The following is a 15,652-nucleotide window of genomic DNA, read 5'->3' on the forward strand; positions in this document are numbered from 1 at the left end:
ATAAAATGGAAGCAGTTACCACTGCCGACAAAACAGCAATGGGTCCTAAAAGCTAGGGACATCTACAAAATGGAGAACCTGACTAGTGCATTGCAGAATCGCAAGCCATCCAGAGAAATGGAATGGTCCACCTTTCTGGTCAAATACAATACTAGAGTGGGTGCAAATGCATAGGAGCCTGGGTCATGAATGACAGGTTTTACTAGGGTGCATAACATGTAGGTGTGGAAGTTGAGACATCCCCCGCAGAGTCCGGATGAGTGCATTGATGAGTCTATGTATAATGTTTGACACAGCACACACCTACGCATTGGTCCACTGAGACAATGAGGACACCCGGAAGTTACCCAAGGGGGTGTCGGGGAAGGGGCAGAGGGGGAAAACTGGTTTTCCATTGGTATTTGAGACATTTACAGAAAGGGTATAGTCGCATGTTAAGTGATTACCAATGATTTTGCAAAATATGAATAATACAACATTTAAAAAAAGGAAATTAATAGTCAAGTGATAACTGCCTTGAGGTCCGAGGGCCATTTTTACCTGCAGTAGTGACCTTTTTTCGCCTTCTATGACCATCTGTAACCCAAGACACTACCAATAGATGCCATGGACAAGCTCAAACTCTGCCTGTGCCATATCGACTAACGAACAACGGGCCTTTAAGGGCATGGATGGACAATAAAAGTCTTAAAGTGTTCTTGTGGGCCCGCAGTGACAGATGAATATTTTAGCACGCGTTTGCATATGGCAGCACCAATATTCAAGAAATTAATTTATTACGCTACCACCACACAACTATGAATTGAACAAGACGAATGCTTTATTTTTATGATCAGACTCAATACATTCAGTAAACAGTTTATTTATTGCTCAGAAAAACTGTACAATTATGAAAGTATGCTGACACTGTAGCGTTTAAAAATGCAAAATCCTGGCATAAATTGTTCTATATGATGTAAAATAATGATAGAATGTTGGGACGAGGCCGACGTCAACATTGCAAATGTTCATTACAGCTCAGCAACATCTTCACATGTGAGAGTCAAACTCCATTCCCTTCCAGGATTTGGAAGCATTTCGTTTATATTGTTCAAGTTCCTGAAAAAAGAAAAAACATGTCATCTTTAGCTTTCAAATATGGAAAAAAGTAACCTATATAATGTCAAAATATGGACCATGGATGTTATGCCTTTCAAATGAATCTGGGTTTAAGTTTTAAAATAAAACGGGATAGCATGGCTTAACAATAAACCTGCCTGAACTACCACCCTTTAAACAACATGACTTTCCGACCACCGATATCACTAATCATCTATACACTTTACCCCGTTCCGATCTCAGCCATGTCCATGCACCGATAATCTAGTCCTGTGTTGTACCACTGCCCGCTGATTAAGTTAGTCGGTCACACGTACACACTATTAACACTTATGTCATGTATGACACAAATGTACTTTCTTTGTATGGCAAATTTATAGTATACTTACTCCATGCCATCCTCCTGTGTGAGTGTTTGGTGGCTTTCCCAATCCCGATCCACCCATCGCTCTTACCCCCTACCAGCTTATCCACTTCTCCCCTTATTCAGTGCTTTGATGCCAAAACGGCACTGTACAAAACAATAAAATAAAGAACTTAAAAAATAGGGATAATGGTGAAAGCAGATGTCACACTTTTCACTCGCCCCTCATGGGAGGTCTTCACGTATAGACTTTTTTCTGGTTAGCATGGGTCTTTGTGGGGATGTTTGCAGAGCCACTATTTGTGATGTCCTGATTTCGGATCATGCCCTGGTTGAATTGGCTTTGGATGGTTCTGTAGGTAGTTTGGAAGCTAGGAAATAATGGTGGTTGAATGCACAGTTGCTCTCTGATCCAGACTTTGTTAGCCATGTTCTTGAAATACAATCTGCAAATGTTGGGTGCCCTATCTGTGATCTGGGATGCTTTGATGGCAACAATCGGGGTAGAATTATCAGTTTTGCTTCATACAAGAAGCGACAAAGGGAGAAAGTTATGGTTAGTCTGGAGAATGAGCATAAGGTAGCTACGGAACGTTATTTTGTCAAAGCGCAAAAAATAGGTCGGCTATGTCCCACGCTAAGAGTTCGCTAGAATATGAAATTCACCAGAAAGCAGAAACATATTTATTTTATTCGAGACAAGCTTTCTGGGAGCAGGGTGAGAGGTCAGGCGTGTTGCAGGCGAGCCGATTAAAGCAGCAAGATATAGGTAGACAGGTGCTCTTTATTGTGGATGGTGGGGGATCAATTTTGAGAACAAATGAGAATATTTGTGAAGAGTTCAGACAGTACTATGCGTCTTTATACAGTGATGATGGACTTGTCTCCGAATTGGATGTCTGTGATTATCTGAGTTAGATAGATATGCCGAGTTTAGGTGAGCAGGATGAATTAGATCTTGATGCAGTGATTACAGTCCAGGAAATTGAAGATTCGATGAAGGCGTTGGCGAGTGGTAAATGTACTGGGCCAGATGGATTTCCGATAGAGTTCTACAAGACTTTTTGTCGGGTCCTGGGCCCTTTCCTTGTACAACTGTATATGGAGATCATGCATACTGAGACGGTTGCTGAGTCGATGCTGAGTCGATGCGGACAGCATTAATCGCGGTTATCGCCAAGCCAGCAAAGGATCACTCCGTTTGTGGGAATTAGCGGCTCGCTTCTGAATGTTGATGTTAAGATTCTAGCGAAAGTCTTTGCTAGAAGACTGAATGGCTTACTTCCTAGATTGATTCATAAAACCCAGACCGGGTTCATATTCAGTAGAAATAGTTATGACAATTTGCACGAATTGCTTAATGTCATTTACCTCAAGAGGTATTGCACCAAAGCATATGCAGATGTCAGTATTGATACGGAAAAAGCGTTTGACTGGGTGAGTTGGGTTTTCCTTCATTGAGTCTTGCTCAAAGTGAATTGTAGGCCATGTTTCCGGCAACTTTTTAAAGCTCTGTATAGTGGTGCAAGGGTGGCTGTGACTGTTAACAGCTGCGTCTCAGCCTATTTTCAAATCCAGAAAGGGACTCGTCAAGGCTGCCCCTTGTCTCCTTTGTTATTAAACTTTTTCATAGAGCCTCTTGCAGTTGTGCTCAGGAATCATCCTGACATAAAGGGTATTCCATTTGGCACCTACACTTCAAAGGTCCTTTTTTACGCAGATGAACTTTTGGTGCTGATCTCTGATCCCGAGCGCTCATTTCGGGAACTTTTACTGTTGTTGCATATGTGAAATGCCTCTAACTATAAGGTGAATGTCTCCAAGACCTTAGTTTTTCCGATCTCCCTTTCGTGTCACAGGGGGTTATTTAATGTGGAACGTGGGTTATAAACGGACTCAGGTTTCAAGTATTTTGGTATTCATGTTAACAGGGATGTTGAATAGCTCCTTGTGAATAACATTCAACTGAAGCTTGAGGAGATAGACAGGCTTTGATGCAGGTGGAAGAAGCTGAAACTGACTCTTTGGGGCAAGGTTAGCGTGGTAAAAATGAATCTGCTTCCCAATATTATATTTTTCAGTATGCTTCCTCTACTGCTCTCAAATAAACTGCTCTTAATAATCTCCTTGAATAAGTCCCGGTGGGGGAGGGAAGCCATGCTTTAATCCCAAAAGATGTTCTTCAGAGACCGGTGCATCTAGGTGGTTTTGATTATCCTGGTACCAGACGCTACCATACTGCATTTGCGATACGTACTCTGCATCACTGGCTTATACCTGACCAAGTTCACTGTGCAGTCTGGATTTGCATTGAGAGAGAGGCCCTTTCACCAACGCCTCTTGATGTTATTCTATTTGCGAATAAAATGTTACCGGTCAGCTCGACTCCACAATAAAACATGTTGTGAAAACATGGAAGAGGTGCAATGAGATTCGTGGTGAGAAATACTTGCTCTGTGCGGACTCTAGTTTGTTAAGGAATCCGGGTATGAAACAGGAGCCCCACTCACGCTCTTGCTCCTATCTAAGAACATGCCTCTGCTGTCTGCATTATACCTTATACAAACGTATTGCTCCTTCTGAGTTTGCCCTGGCATCGCAATGTGGTAGAGGCAATTGTGATTCAGACTTTGGCCGGTTGTTGTCAGACATTGAATGGAACCGCATATGTGCGGGTCCGGTTAGGTACAACATTGATTTGGAGATGCGATATATACAACAGCGGATTAATCAATATTTGTATGGGTCTCCTTGGAGGATGTGGTTGTGCAAGTTGTGTTGTGAGGATGGTTGCTGGAATTGTACGAGTGATGCCGGTACCACCTTCCATATGTTGTGGTCAAGCAGGAAGATTCAATTGTTTTACAAAGAGCGGATATGGTCTTGGGCCTTTCTCTACCTAGAAACCCACTTATTGGTGTGCTAGGCTTATTTCCGTCTGGTATTGTATTGACTAGTGATAACATCCTTTGGGCTTATAGGGCTTTCTTGGTGGCAAAGAGTTCTGAAATTCTGGAAGAGTGATACTGCCCGCTTTGTAGATGATTGGATGCTGAGCTTGTTGCTTCTATCTAGGAGGGAGAGAGTGTCTTTCCACGCTAGGGATCAGCATAATAAGTATGAGACAATCTGGGGTGTGTTTAACGATCTATATGGTTAGTTTTTTCAACCCACCCCCCCCCGTGGTTTATTAGACCCCATGCGTTTTTATTTTTCTCCCTTTCATCTTTCTCTTTCCCCTCTTCTCTCCTGTCATAAACATGTTCGCTGAGATGAATTCATGTATGTTTTACACTTGCGTATTAAGCTGCAAATGTTCTTTTATTGCTTCTTTTTATTATCTTTAAAACAATAAATACTATTATGTAAAAAACAATACGGATAAAACGAGACCTGTGTTGGCACATAATGTTATCCATCCCAAGCTCATATTTGTCTGCACCAATAACAGTCATAATGCTGGCAAGATAGCTCAATCAGTTTGAATAGTAGCTTAATCTAACTAGAATCTTCTTTACCTGTCGCTGGAAACCTTTCAACTGGCACTGAATGGCTAAGTGCTAAAACCTCACTCTGGGTGGTACAATACCCTTCATTTATTAAACAAGGAGTCAAATAGTAAAACATCTGTGCCTAAGAAAAAGATTTCTAGGAGGTCCTGGATGACCACTACTTTGAATAGATGGAGGATGCCATTGTGCTGAACCAAGATTGGGCTGACAACTGTCCAGTTTCTGGTGGCCATGCACACAAGTGAGGGGGGGCACTCTGTGATTGAAGTGCAAAAGGGACGGAATAACATTGGCCAGGCTCCTACTCCCAGAGTCAAAGACAACTTTGACATGGGTCTACTAGCCAATACGCACCAGTAGCTGGTATTAAGCAGGAGTGCCAGTTGTGGATAAATAGAAGCATGGAGCTGACTCAGCATGCTATGCACGATAAAATGGATAGTCTTCCTCATGGACATACAAGTGGTACTTTAGTGGTGATCATATTTATCCCAGTTCTATTCCCAAGCAGAGGGATTCTCTGGGGTTCTTCTGAAACTAAATGGTTCTATAGAAGTTCCATCCAGGCAGACTAGACTTTTTTGTTTGGCTGGTTTCCACTGGAGGGCACAAATGTCTACCAAATTTGCCTTATGCCACTGATGCTAGATCGTGTTGATCTGGAGTCAGTGGGATCAGGTTACTTTTGGGAGGTTCTTGGACCCTTAACTTGAGGAAGTATGGCACCCGCAGCAGAATGGAATGCATTCCCACCTCCTCTTTCCGTTAGCTCAAAGCTCTACAAACCGTATGTGCACTCCTACATTCAATCTGCCACTGGAAAAAAAGCCTCCTTTATACTGCCTGGGCTAGCTGCCTACTGCCTGAATGGCAAGGGTGATCAGGTGTTTCTCTGTAGAAATATGAGTGGGTGTGAAGGGGGCGTAGCTAACTAGCCATGGTGTAGAACGTCTTTCCTGGGTAGCTCCTGATGATCTGTGAATGATCCTCAAAACTACATGCTGAAAGAACTGTAAGAGCCCTGGATCCGGAGACTAGGATGTCTAAAGGCATACTGCACGTAACCTGGGAGCCACGAGAATGGCATGACTAAGGATTGTAAGAAATAAGAACTTTGGTGGGCAGTGAGAAAAAAACAAAGGAAACAAAATGGCGGACCCAGACTTCAAAGGGACCACCGGATACACTGCATGAAGAGTAGGGCTTTGATCGGGCCGCAAGAAAGAGCATCACACTCCGTGGCCTCAGAGGGGACACGGGCTGTACAGCAGCCGAGCCGCATAAAGAACAGAGGACGGAGACTGAGGAGTGAGGCAGTGGCACCCCCAGGAAGAAGACCTCAGTGAGAGGAGGCAGCTGGAACAGACTGCAGAGAGCGAGGACCCAACCGTGGATGGGTTACGAGTAAGCAACGCCTCGCTGACCAAATAAAACAGAAGATCGCACCAGAACATGACATGTGGACGGGATACAGCTTGGGCCACAAACAGCTGCACAGATAAGTCAGAAGCTCGAACGGCACGGCCGCAGAGCAGAAAACAAAAGTGCTGACTGCTGGACTGATGCAAACCCATAAAGGAGGACAGAGCGCACGGACACAAGTAGCAAGAGCAGACACGGAGACGAGGAGCAAAACTGATGGGAGCACAGCTGGCTACATTGTTTGGAGCACAAGCACACTGAAGTAGGCATAGAACAACATTGGGCTGCCAATAAATGACCTATCAGTCGACAAGGGGGAAACACCAGGCTGAACAAAGGAAATAACATGGCAGGCAATGAGCTTATGCGGATGAAAGCGGTGCTGCTGACACAGTAGGGTATGGCTCTGACCCTGAATGAGGCACGTGAATGCCGGAGCCAAGCCATGTATGGGAACAATAAGGAATAGACACTGTGCCGACTCAGCACACTGAGTGGGACCCAACGAGTTGAGCAAGGGGACCGAGGTGCATGAGACACGTAGTTTGAACTGCCTGGTAGCCACGGCCCATGCCTGTTGAAAGAAGGGACTGCAGGGGTCCCCCTAGAAGAGGGTGGGCCCTGTGTCAAAGCGGCTAAGGGTGCACTGACGCGCTCAGCTGGAACAGGCCAGTTTGAACATAACCAGCACGAGGAGAGAGCGTGCACAATAACGAAGAAAGCCAAGCTCTACGGCACAGACAGTTGCAAGGCCCCTAGCGAGAGGCGGAATGGCAGCTAAAGCGGCCCAGAAACAAGGGGAAACAATCTTTTGTGGAGGATTTCATCAGATCACTGCAAGTGTCTGATGCGAGCAAGGGCAGAGACCAAGGCACCCGGGAATCAGAGAAGATGGCAACCCAAAACCAGCAGGTACTGGACGCCATTGTTGAGCTAAAGGCCTATCTGGGACTCAAAATAGACTCGGCAATATCGGACCTGAAGACAGCAATGAAGTCCAAGATTGATGCAGTGAGCATAGATGTTAACTTGCTGCGGCAGGACGTAAGGTCACAGGGGCTTTAGAAAAGGAAATGAAAGGCAACACGGACACGTGCACAACTAATGCGAAGGACATTCGAGTGCTGCAACAGCAGGTGCGCAATCTGGAGAACAGAGCAGAGGAGGCAGAGGGACAGGCCCGGAGAAACAACGTGCGCATATTGGGGCTCCCAGAGCGGGAGCCCCAATATGCGCACGGCAAGGGCACGCTCGGCAAGGGTGCCGACCCGACGAATTGTGTAGAAAACATGTTGCTGCAGGAGATTACAGATGGAGCACTGAGCCAAGGGTTCGCAGTGGAGAGGGCGCACAGAACCCAGGCGAGAAGACCACCACCAGGCCCCGCCGCGGCCTATCATTGCCAAGATCCGGAACTATAAAGACAGGGAGAAGGTCCTAGAGCACTTCCGTAAGGGAGGAACAATAAGCAGAGTGTCGGCGACCATCACGGCATACCCGGACTACACACTCTTGGTGCAGAGACAACACCTAAACTATGTCGCAGTGAAAAGGAGAATGCGGGAAGCAGGTTACAAGTACATGCTGATATACCCGGCAAGAATGAAAGTGTTCCTGAAGAACAAAGCTTTGTTTTTTGAATCACCGGAGGATGTGTCAGCATGGCTGGACTCACGGGAACTGTCCGACGGAGGAGGATGCTCAGAAAGGGAGCGGATTCGTGGAATGAACCATACATATGTACGTGCCAAGCTGATGCCTAGTGGGCCCTTCGAGAGATAAGTATGGCACAAACTTTGAAATTGGGACAGGATTATAGTTATTTGATGCATGGCGATAGCGCATTATAGGAGGTACTATACCAGGAGACTTACTACCAACCCCCCAGGTAGTTTAGGTGGGATACTGTTAGTGCAGTGTCCCCCCGCAGAGTGCGGAGTATCGGTTAGACCGAGAAAAGGGCTGGATGCGGGAGTGCCTGAGATCCAGGAATGGTGCTGGGCAACAAGTTTGGGAAGTTAGAGGGAGGGTGTGGGAAGGACAAAAGTTGGGGTTGGATTGGGAAGGGGGTGGGCGAGCTTACATCCACACGCTGCTGCGCATGATGCAGAAGATATGGGTGGGCGGAGGTGGGACTGGGTATGGATAAAAGATGGGAGACCTTAAGATAATGACCTGGAATGTTAGGGGATTAAACAGTTACTTGAAGACTTAAGGAAACAGAATATAGATATCGCCCTACTACAGGAAACCCATCTCACGAAGAAGCAGGAGGTAAGAAAGAAGAAATGGAAGGGGACCACTGTAGGGGCAACATATTCGCTTACGCTAGAGGGGTAATTACCTGGGTGGCTCCACATGCCCCTTCCAGCTATTGCAGTCCATAGAGAAGGCTGACGGGAGGATGGTAGTGATAAAGGGATTGTTAGAAAATGGAGAATTGTGCGTCATCAACACATACGCCCCAAACCAAGATACAGTGGCCTATTTTAAGACTTTATACAGCAGAATTAGCCCATACCTGGGAGGGGTGGTTATATGGGGTGGGGACTTTAACTGCACATTAAACCCCAGGATGGATAGGTCAGACGGGAAATTGGATAAACCTACCCCCGCAGCCAAAACTCTGAGGACCCTACTAGGGGAATTTAGGCTGGACGATATATGGAGGTTACACCACCCACAGGATAGACAGTACTCGCATTATTCGGCCCCACATAATTTATACACACGGCTAACTACATGTTCGCTTCTCCTCAGATAATGGGCGAGATAGTGAGATCTGAATATAAAGCAAGGGTCCTCTCGGACCACTCGCCACTGGTCTTGGAATGGCAATATCTGCCCCCTAGAGCTAGGATCCCCACGTGGCGGCTCAGGGCCGAAGCATTGAAAGATACAGTGTTTAGAGGAGACCTGAGGAAGGAGGAAATCATAGAATATTTTGAAAATACACCGGAAGTGTAGAATCGGCGGGCACCCTATGGGAGGCATTTAAGGTGGTGATGAGGGGAGCGGCTATAGCTAAATCTAAAGGGCTACAAGGAGGCATACTGCAGTGTGGGGGGGGGATTTCAATTGCACCCTGAACCCCAGGATAGATAGGTCAGATGACAAATCAGTGAAGCCGGCGCCAGCAGCTAAAGCATTGCAGACACTGTTGATAGACCTAGGTCTTGAGGATGTATGGAGAAAGCTGCACCCAATGGATAGGCAATATTCGCACTCGTATGCAGGTCATGCAGCGCCACATGACCTGAATACGAGGCTGGATTATGTGTTTGCTGATGCTGAGATCGCGGGAGAAATGGTGGGGGCGGAATACAAGGCCCGAGTATTATCCGACCATTCGCCTTTGGTCGTAGAATGGCGACATCAACCCCCTCGAGCGCGTATCCTGACATGGAGGATCAGAACAGAACCCGAGAGAACAGCGTCAAGATAAGGGACTTACAGTTAGCTTGTAGCTAACTGTGGGATAGATTATGTAAATTAAATTATAATAAATATACAGAGAGGCTACATGCAAGGGGGGATAAGCCGGGTAGATTATTGGCTTGGTTATACAAAAATGAAACCCCCCGCTCGGTGATTAGAGAGGTCAGGAATGAGGCAGGTCAAATCCGTAATACCCAGGAAGGGGTAAATTAAGAGTTCCTCAAGTATTACAGACGATTATATGAGGACAAAGGAGAGGATGTGAGTCATGAAATACTGGAAATAATTGAGGACATAGGGCTGCCTACCTTAGATGAGCTAGAATGCACAGACCTCGATGCCCCCATCACCTCGGACGAACTGGAGGCGGTGATCCAACACTTGCCTACATGTAAAGCGCCCGGGTCGGATGGGTTACCCAGCGAGTTTTATAAAACGTATAAACAGGAGCTACTCCAGCCATTGCTGGCCATGTTTAATGGAGCCTTTGAGCGGGGAGAACTGCCGGCGTCCCTCCGCGAGGCAGTGATCATCCCGCTCCTAAAACCAGGCAAGCCAGACGTGGAATGCGGATCCTATAGGTCCTTGTCCATGCTCAATCAGGATAGCAAAATCCTTACGGCAGTGCTAGCCAACAGGCTAAAGAAGGTAATAGGTAAGTTGATACACCCGGACCAAACGGGTTACATCCCCGGTAGAAATATCACAGACAACCACAGGAGGCTGCACCATGTCATTGACCAAACCGAGGGAGACTCGGGCGAGCTGGCCATCGTGTCACTGGACGCGGTCAAAGCTTTTGATTCAGTGCGATGGCCATGGTTGAAAGCGACCCTGAAAGGATACGGAATGGGACCAGGATATATCAGATGGGTTCAGATGTTATATAGCTCCCCGACTGCAAGAGTTCAAACCGGAACCACAATTTCAGATAAATGGCAACTCAGTAGGGGGACCAGACAGGGATGCTCCTGCTCAACCATGTTATACATCATGGCATTAGAGCCGTTGGCAATATGCCTGTGGAAACAATACGGGGAGGTGGGGATACATACTACAGGGGGCACACACCTGATGTCGCTGTATGCGGATGATATGCTTCTCTATTTGCGCTACCCGGAGGAGAACCTGTAATATGTGCTGGAGGTGATGGATCGTTACGCCACCCTCTCGGGCATATCAGTGAACCCCGGGAAGTCTATTCTGTTCTCCTTGGGAAGGTACAAGAGCACTCCATTGGAGAGGCTGCCCATCTTGCAGATACCATGGCAGACCGTGACATTTAGGTATCTGGGCATAAACATTTACCACAGGATAGAGACAGAGCCCAAACAGAATACAGAGAAAGCGATAGCGGGAGTTAAGAATAGCATGGCGTTCTGATCTAGATTACCCCTAGCCATGATGGGGAGGGCAGCTCTGCTCAAAATGGTGGGTTTGCCCAGACTCTTGCATTTCTTTGTGAATATCCCGTACCTGATCCCCAGATGTTTTTTTGTGAGGCTTCATAGCATGTGCAGGGACTTCATATGGGGCAATTCTAGAAACAGGGTGGCCCTGTGGAAACTACAGAACACATGTTATAAGGGGGGACAGTTGCTGTATGTGGCTAGGTGGTTGTCTGCGGAAGACTTGGCAGAAGCTAGGCTTTTGCAAGGCGAATCAGCTCCATACTTTTTGAGAGACACAGTGTGGCTGCATAAAACTAAAATGGTGAGGAGGGGGAGACTATTGAAATTGGGCTGGGAAGTCTGGCGCAGGACATGGCGAACGATGGGTGACCCAGATCCGCTTTCTCAGCAGGCCCCGCTGGCAGTGCTATGCGGGGACGACTCCCAATTGTTTGAAGGGGTCCGCATATACTGGGAACCGGTGGGCTTAGCCACCCTTGGAGATATATGGCAGGGTGGGGAGGCATTGGGATTCCAGAGGCTGCAGGAGGAGACAGGGGTGCATAGAGGCCAATATATCACTTATACCAGGCTCATGAAACAGGTGAGGGAGAGGTGGCCTGAGACGGTGCTAATGGAAGAACCTGATGCCACCCTAGAAACGATGTATGATGTCTCAGAGGGTGGGCATGAAATATCCAGGATATATGAGCTCCTGAAAGCGAAGGTAGGGAAGGAGCTGTTTCAACTGAGGCATGACTGGGAAGAGGAGGTAGGAGAACCCATGACAGAGAGACAGTGGGACAGAGCCCAAAGGTACCATAAAAAGGTGTCCCGGAATGCGAGAATCCAGCAGATCCAGCTGTACGTCACCCATAGAGCTTATCTGACTCCCAGAAGGATAGCCAGGTTTGGGGGTGCGGCTATATAGAAATGCCCTAGGTGCGGGAGGAGGAGGCAGGGTTGCTGCACATGTTCTGGGCCTGCCCTGAGGTACACAGATTCTTGGAAGAAATAAAGATGAAAATGGCTGGTGGGGGGGTGGGGCTTGACATAGGGTCGGCTTAGGCATGTATGCTTGAGATTTTCCCCAGGCCACGTAATTCAAAGCATGTCAGTAAGATGAAGGACCTGGCCTATATCTTGGCTAAGCGCAGAATTGCAATGTGCTGGAAAGCAGCCCATAGGCCCAGAGTGGAGATGTGGTGGGCGGACCTCTTGAGATGGGCTGAAGCAGAAACCGCAGTATGTTTTGAAGCTGTCACCAGGGGAGGAGAGGAGGAAGTGGGCCCTCTGATAGCCTGGAGGCAACTGGTGACCTCAATGGCAAACCAACACCAGACCAATCATGAAGCAGAAGACTCTGATGAGTCGACTAACACTGAGATTCCTGAAAATGCGCATGCAGAGGACGTTGGTGAGACGGCTCGAGTTTGTGGGGTGGGAGGGGGGAGGTTGGAGAAGAACATTGTATAATGTGATGTTTTGATGTTGATTATGAACGTCCTAAAAAGGTGCAATGTTTGGTGTGTTTCTTTAATAATAATAAAAATTGTTTACAAAAAAAGGAGGCATACTGCAGGAGCTCCAGAGGGCAGAGGTGAAACTAGAGGCAGTTGTGTACAGAGGGGATGACTCCCTGGAAAATGCTGAAACCATAAGTAAATTACAACAAGAATGTGGAGGGCACTGGGAGAGATTATGTAACCTGAATTACAGGAAATACATAGAGATGCAGCATGCGAGAGGAGACAAGCCGGGGAGGTTGCTAGCGTGGTTGTATAAAAATGAGACACTCAGACCAACGATCAGAGCAATACAGGGGGAGAGCGGACAAATACTCGATACCCAAGAAGTCGTGAATGGAGGGTTACTGGAGTTCTATAAACAATGATATGGAGACGTAGAAGGGGAAGAGTGGAGTGAGATGGTTGAAACACTGGCAGATATTGGCTTACCTAAATTGAGTGCCGAAGAGAGAGAGACCCTGGATGCTCCAATTACATTAGAGGAACTAGAAGCGGTGATTGAGCAGTTACCCACTAGTAAGGCCCCGGGAGTGGATGGACACCCCAGTGATTTTTACAAAACATATAAAATGGAAGTGCTCCCCTCGTTGCTGGCAATGGTAAATGAAGCATTCGAAACAGGGACATTCATCATCCTGCTTCTCAAGCCCAATAAGCCGAGCATGGATTGCGGGTCGTACAGACCACTATCCATGCAGAATCAGGACAGCAAGATACTCACGGCTGTTTTGGCAAACAGGCTGAGACAGGTCATTAGTAGACTTATACACCTTAATCAGACCGGATATGTCCAGCACAGAAGTATATCCGACAATCTCAGAAGGCTACACCGTGTCATAAAACAAACAGAAGGAGACTCGCACGAAGTGGCAATTGTCTCATTAGATGCAGTGAAGGTCTTCGATTCAGTCAAATGGCCTTGGCTGATGGCAGCCCTGAAAGAGTATGGAATAGGGCCTGGATACCTGAAGTGGGTGAAACTATTCTATTGTACAGCACATCAGTAGCGAGAGTCAAGACGGGGGCAATCATTTCATAGAGGTGGCAACTTAGTAGGGGCACTAGACAGGGTTGCCCCTGGTCCCCGATGCTGTAACATTCTTGCACTGGAACCCTTAGCTATATACCTGAGACAACAATTCAAGGAGGTGGGAATCTACACGAAAGGTGGGCCACACTTAATATCGTTATTTGCCGATGATATGCTATTATACTTGAGATACTCTGAGGAAAACCTGCAATATATCTTTGAAGTGATGAGCGATTTGCGTTGTTCTCTGGCATTGCAGTGAATCCTAAGAAGTCGTGCATAGTCCCCATAGGGAAATATAAAGGGATTCCACGGGAACACTTACCAATACTACAAATACCCTGGGAGACCAGAACCTTTAGATACCAGGGGATTGATAACTATCACACGTTGGAGGCTGAATATAAACATAACAAAGAGAATGCAGTGACAAATATTGAGAACAGCATCGGATTCTGGGCTAAGCTCCCCCTAGCCATGGTGGGAAGGGTGGCGCTGTTGAAGATGGTCCTACTGCTCAGGCTGTTTTTTGGGAATACGCCATACAGGATTCCCAAGCGATTCTTTGTTAAACTCCAGAGCATATGCAGAGGCTTCATCTGGCATAACACCAGGAACAGAATAGCCCTGTGGAAGCTGCAGAATATGTATGACAAGGGGGGCATAAAACTCCCCAACTTTGAGATCTATTATTTGGCTAGTCAACTACAATATGTGGCTAAGTGGTTAACTGAAGACTCCACATCGGAGTCCAGATTGCGGGGGTCTGAATGTGACCCGTTTTTCTAGAGAGAATAAATATGGCTGCCCAAATCAGAGCTAGAATGGAGTCCGGGGATGTTGAAGCTGGGATGGAAGATGTGGTGTAAGGCTTGCCAGGCCATGGAGAACCCGACCCTGTGTTCTCCACAAGTGCCGCTATTGGCATTAACTGGAGGGGACGAGCAACTGAGGAAGATGAATCGTAAGCATTGAGAACCGGTCGGTATTGCAACAATGGGAGATATATGACAAGAGGGGAACATAATGGAATTTACTGCACTGGTAGCAGATATGGGTCTACACCTAGGGCAGCATATCACCTACACCAGATTGGTACAGCGGGTGAGAGACACATGGTCTGAAATAGTGCTGGAAGACCAACCCGACACAACCATAGAAACTATTTATGACGTTGCAGAGGGGGGACACGATGTTTCCTGAATTTATGAACTCCTGATGTCCAGGGTGGGAAAGGAAGTGACCCAGCTGAGACGGGACTGGGAAGAGGAAGCGGGAGTAGCCATGGATGACGGGTTGTGGGAGAGGGTTCAGAGGTATCATAAAAAAGTGTCCAGGAACGCGAGGCTGCAACAAATCCAGCTATATGTAACCCACAGAGCGTACATGACCCCCCAGAGGATTGCTCGATTCAAGAGCGCAGAGATACAAACATGTCCCAAATGTGGGGAAGTGAACGCGGGAATGGTACATATGTTTTGGGCATGCCCGGAAATTGGACAATTTTGGAAGGAAGTAGCCCACTGATTGACTGAGAAAGGGATCACACTAGACGTGGAATCTGTGTGGGCATGCATGGTAGGGGGTTTCCTAGACCGAGGAAACAAACACGTAAGCAAACTTAAGGACTTGGCATGTATACTTGCCAAGTGCAGAATTGCCATGGGTTGGAAAGTAGGTAATAGACCAAAGGTAGAGGTTGGGTGGGTAGATCTCCAGAAATGGGCGGAGGCGGAAACGGCGGTATGGAGCGAAGCAGCCAATAGGGGAGGGGAGGAGGAAGCTGAAACCCTGGTGGCCTGGAGACACCTAGTAGCCACACTGACTGGGTCTACCCAAGCCTGCTCAAGTGACCAGGATTCCACCGG

General features: G+C 47.1%; 1 protein-coding gene across 1 annotated transcript in view; it reads right to left on the bottom strand.

Annotated features, from left to right (window-relative positions):
- Window positions 1-798: 798 nt before the first annotated feature.
- The window catches only part of DYNC2LI1 (dynein cytoplasmic 2 light intermediate chain 1), an 809,324-nt gene continuing 794,470 nt past the window's right edge, over window positions 799-15,652 (bottom strand). Inside the window, exon 13 of the mRNA XM_069608461.1 lies at window positions 799-1,098. Within this exon, the coding sequence (XP_069464562.1) occupies window positions 1,030-1,098 (69 nt within the window). The 3' untranslated portion in view covers window positions 799-1,029. The remainder of the gene's footprint in view (window positions 1,099-15,652) is intronic.

Source organism: Ambystoma mexicanum, chromosome 4q (assembly GCF_040938575.1).
Source record: "Ambystoma mexicanum isolate Mex_15411 chromosome 4q, UKY_AmexF1_1, whole genome shotgun sequence".
NCBI lineage: Eukaryota > Metazoa > Chordata > Amphibia > Caudata > Ambystomatidae > Ambystoma > Ambystoma mexicanum.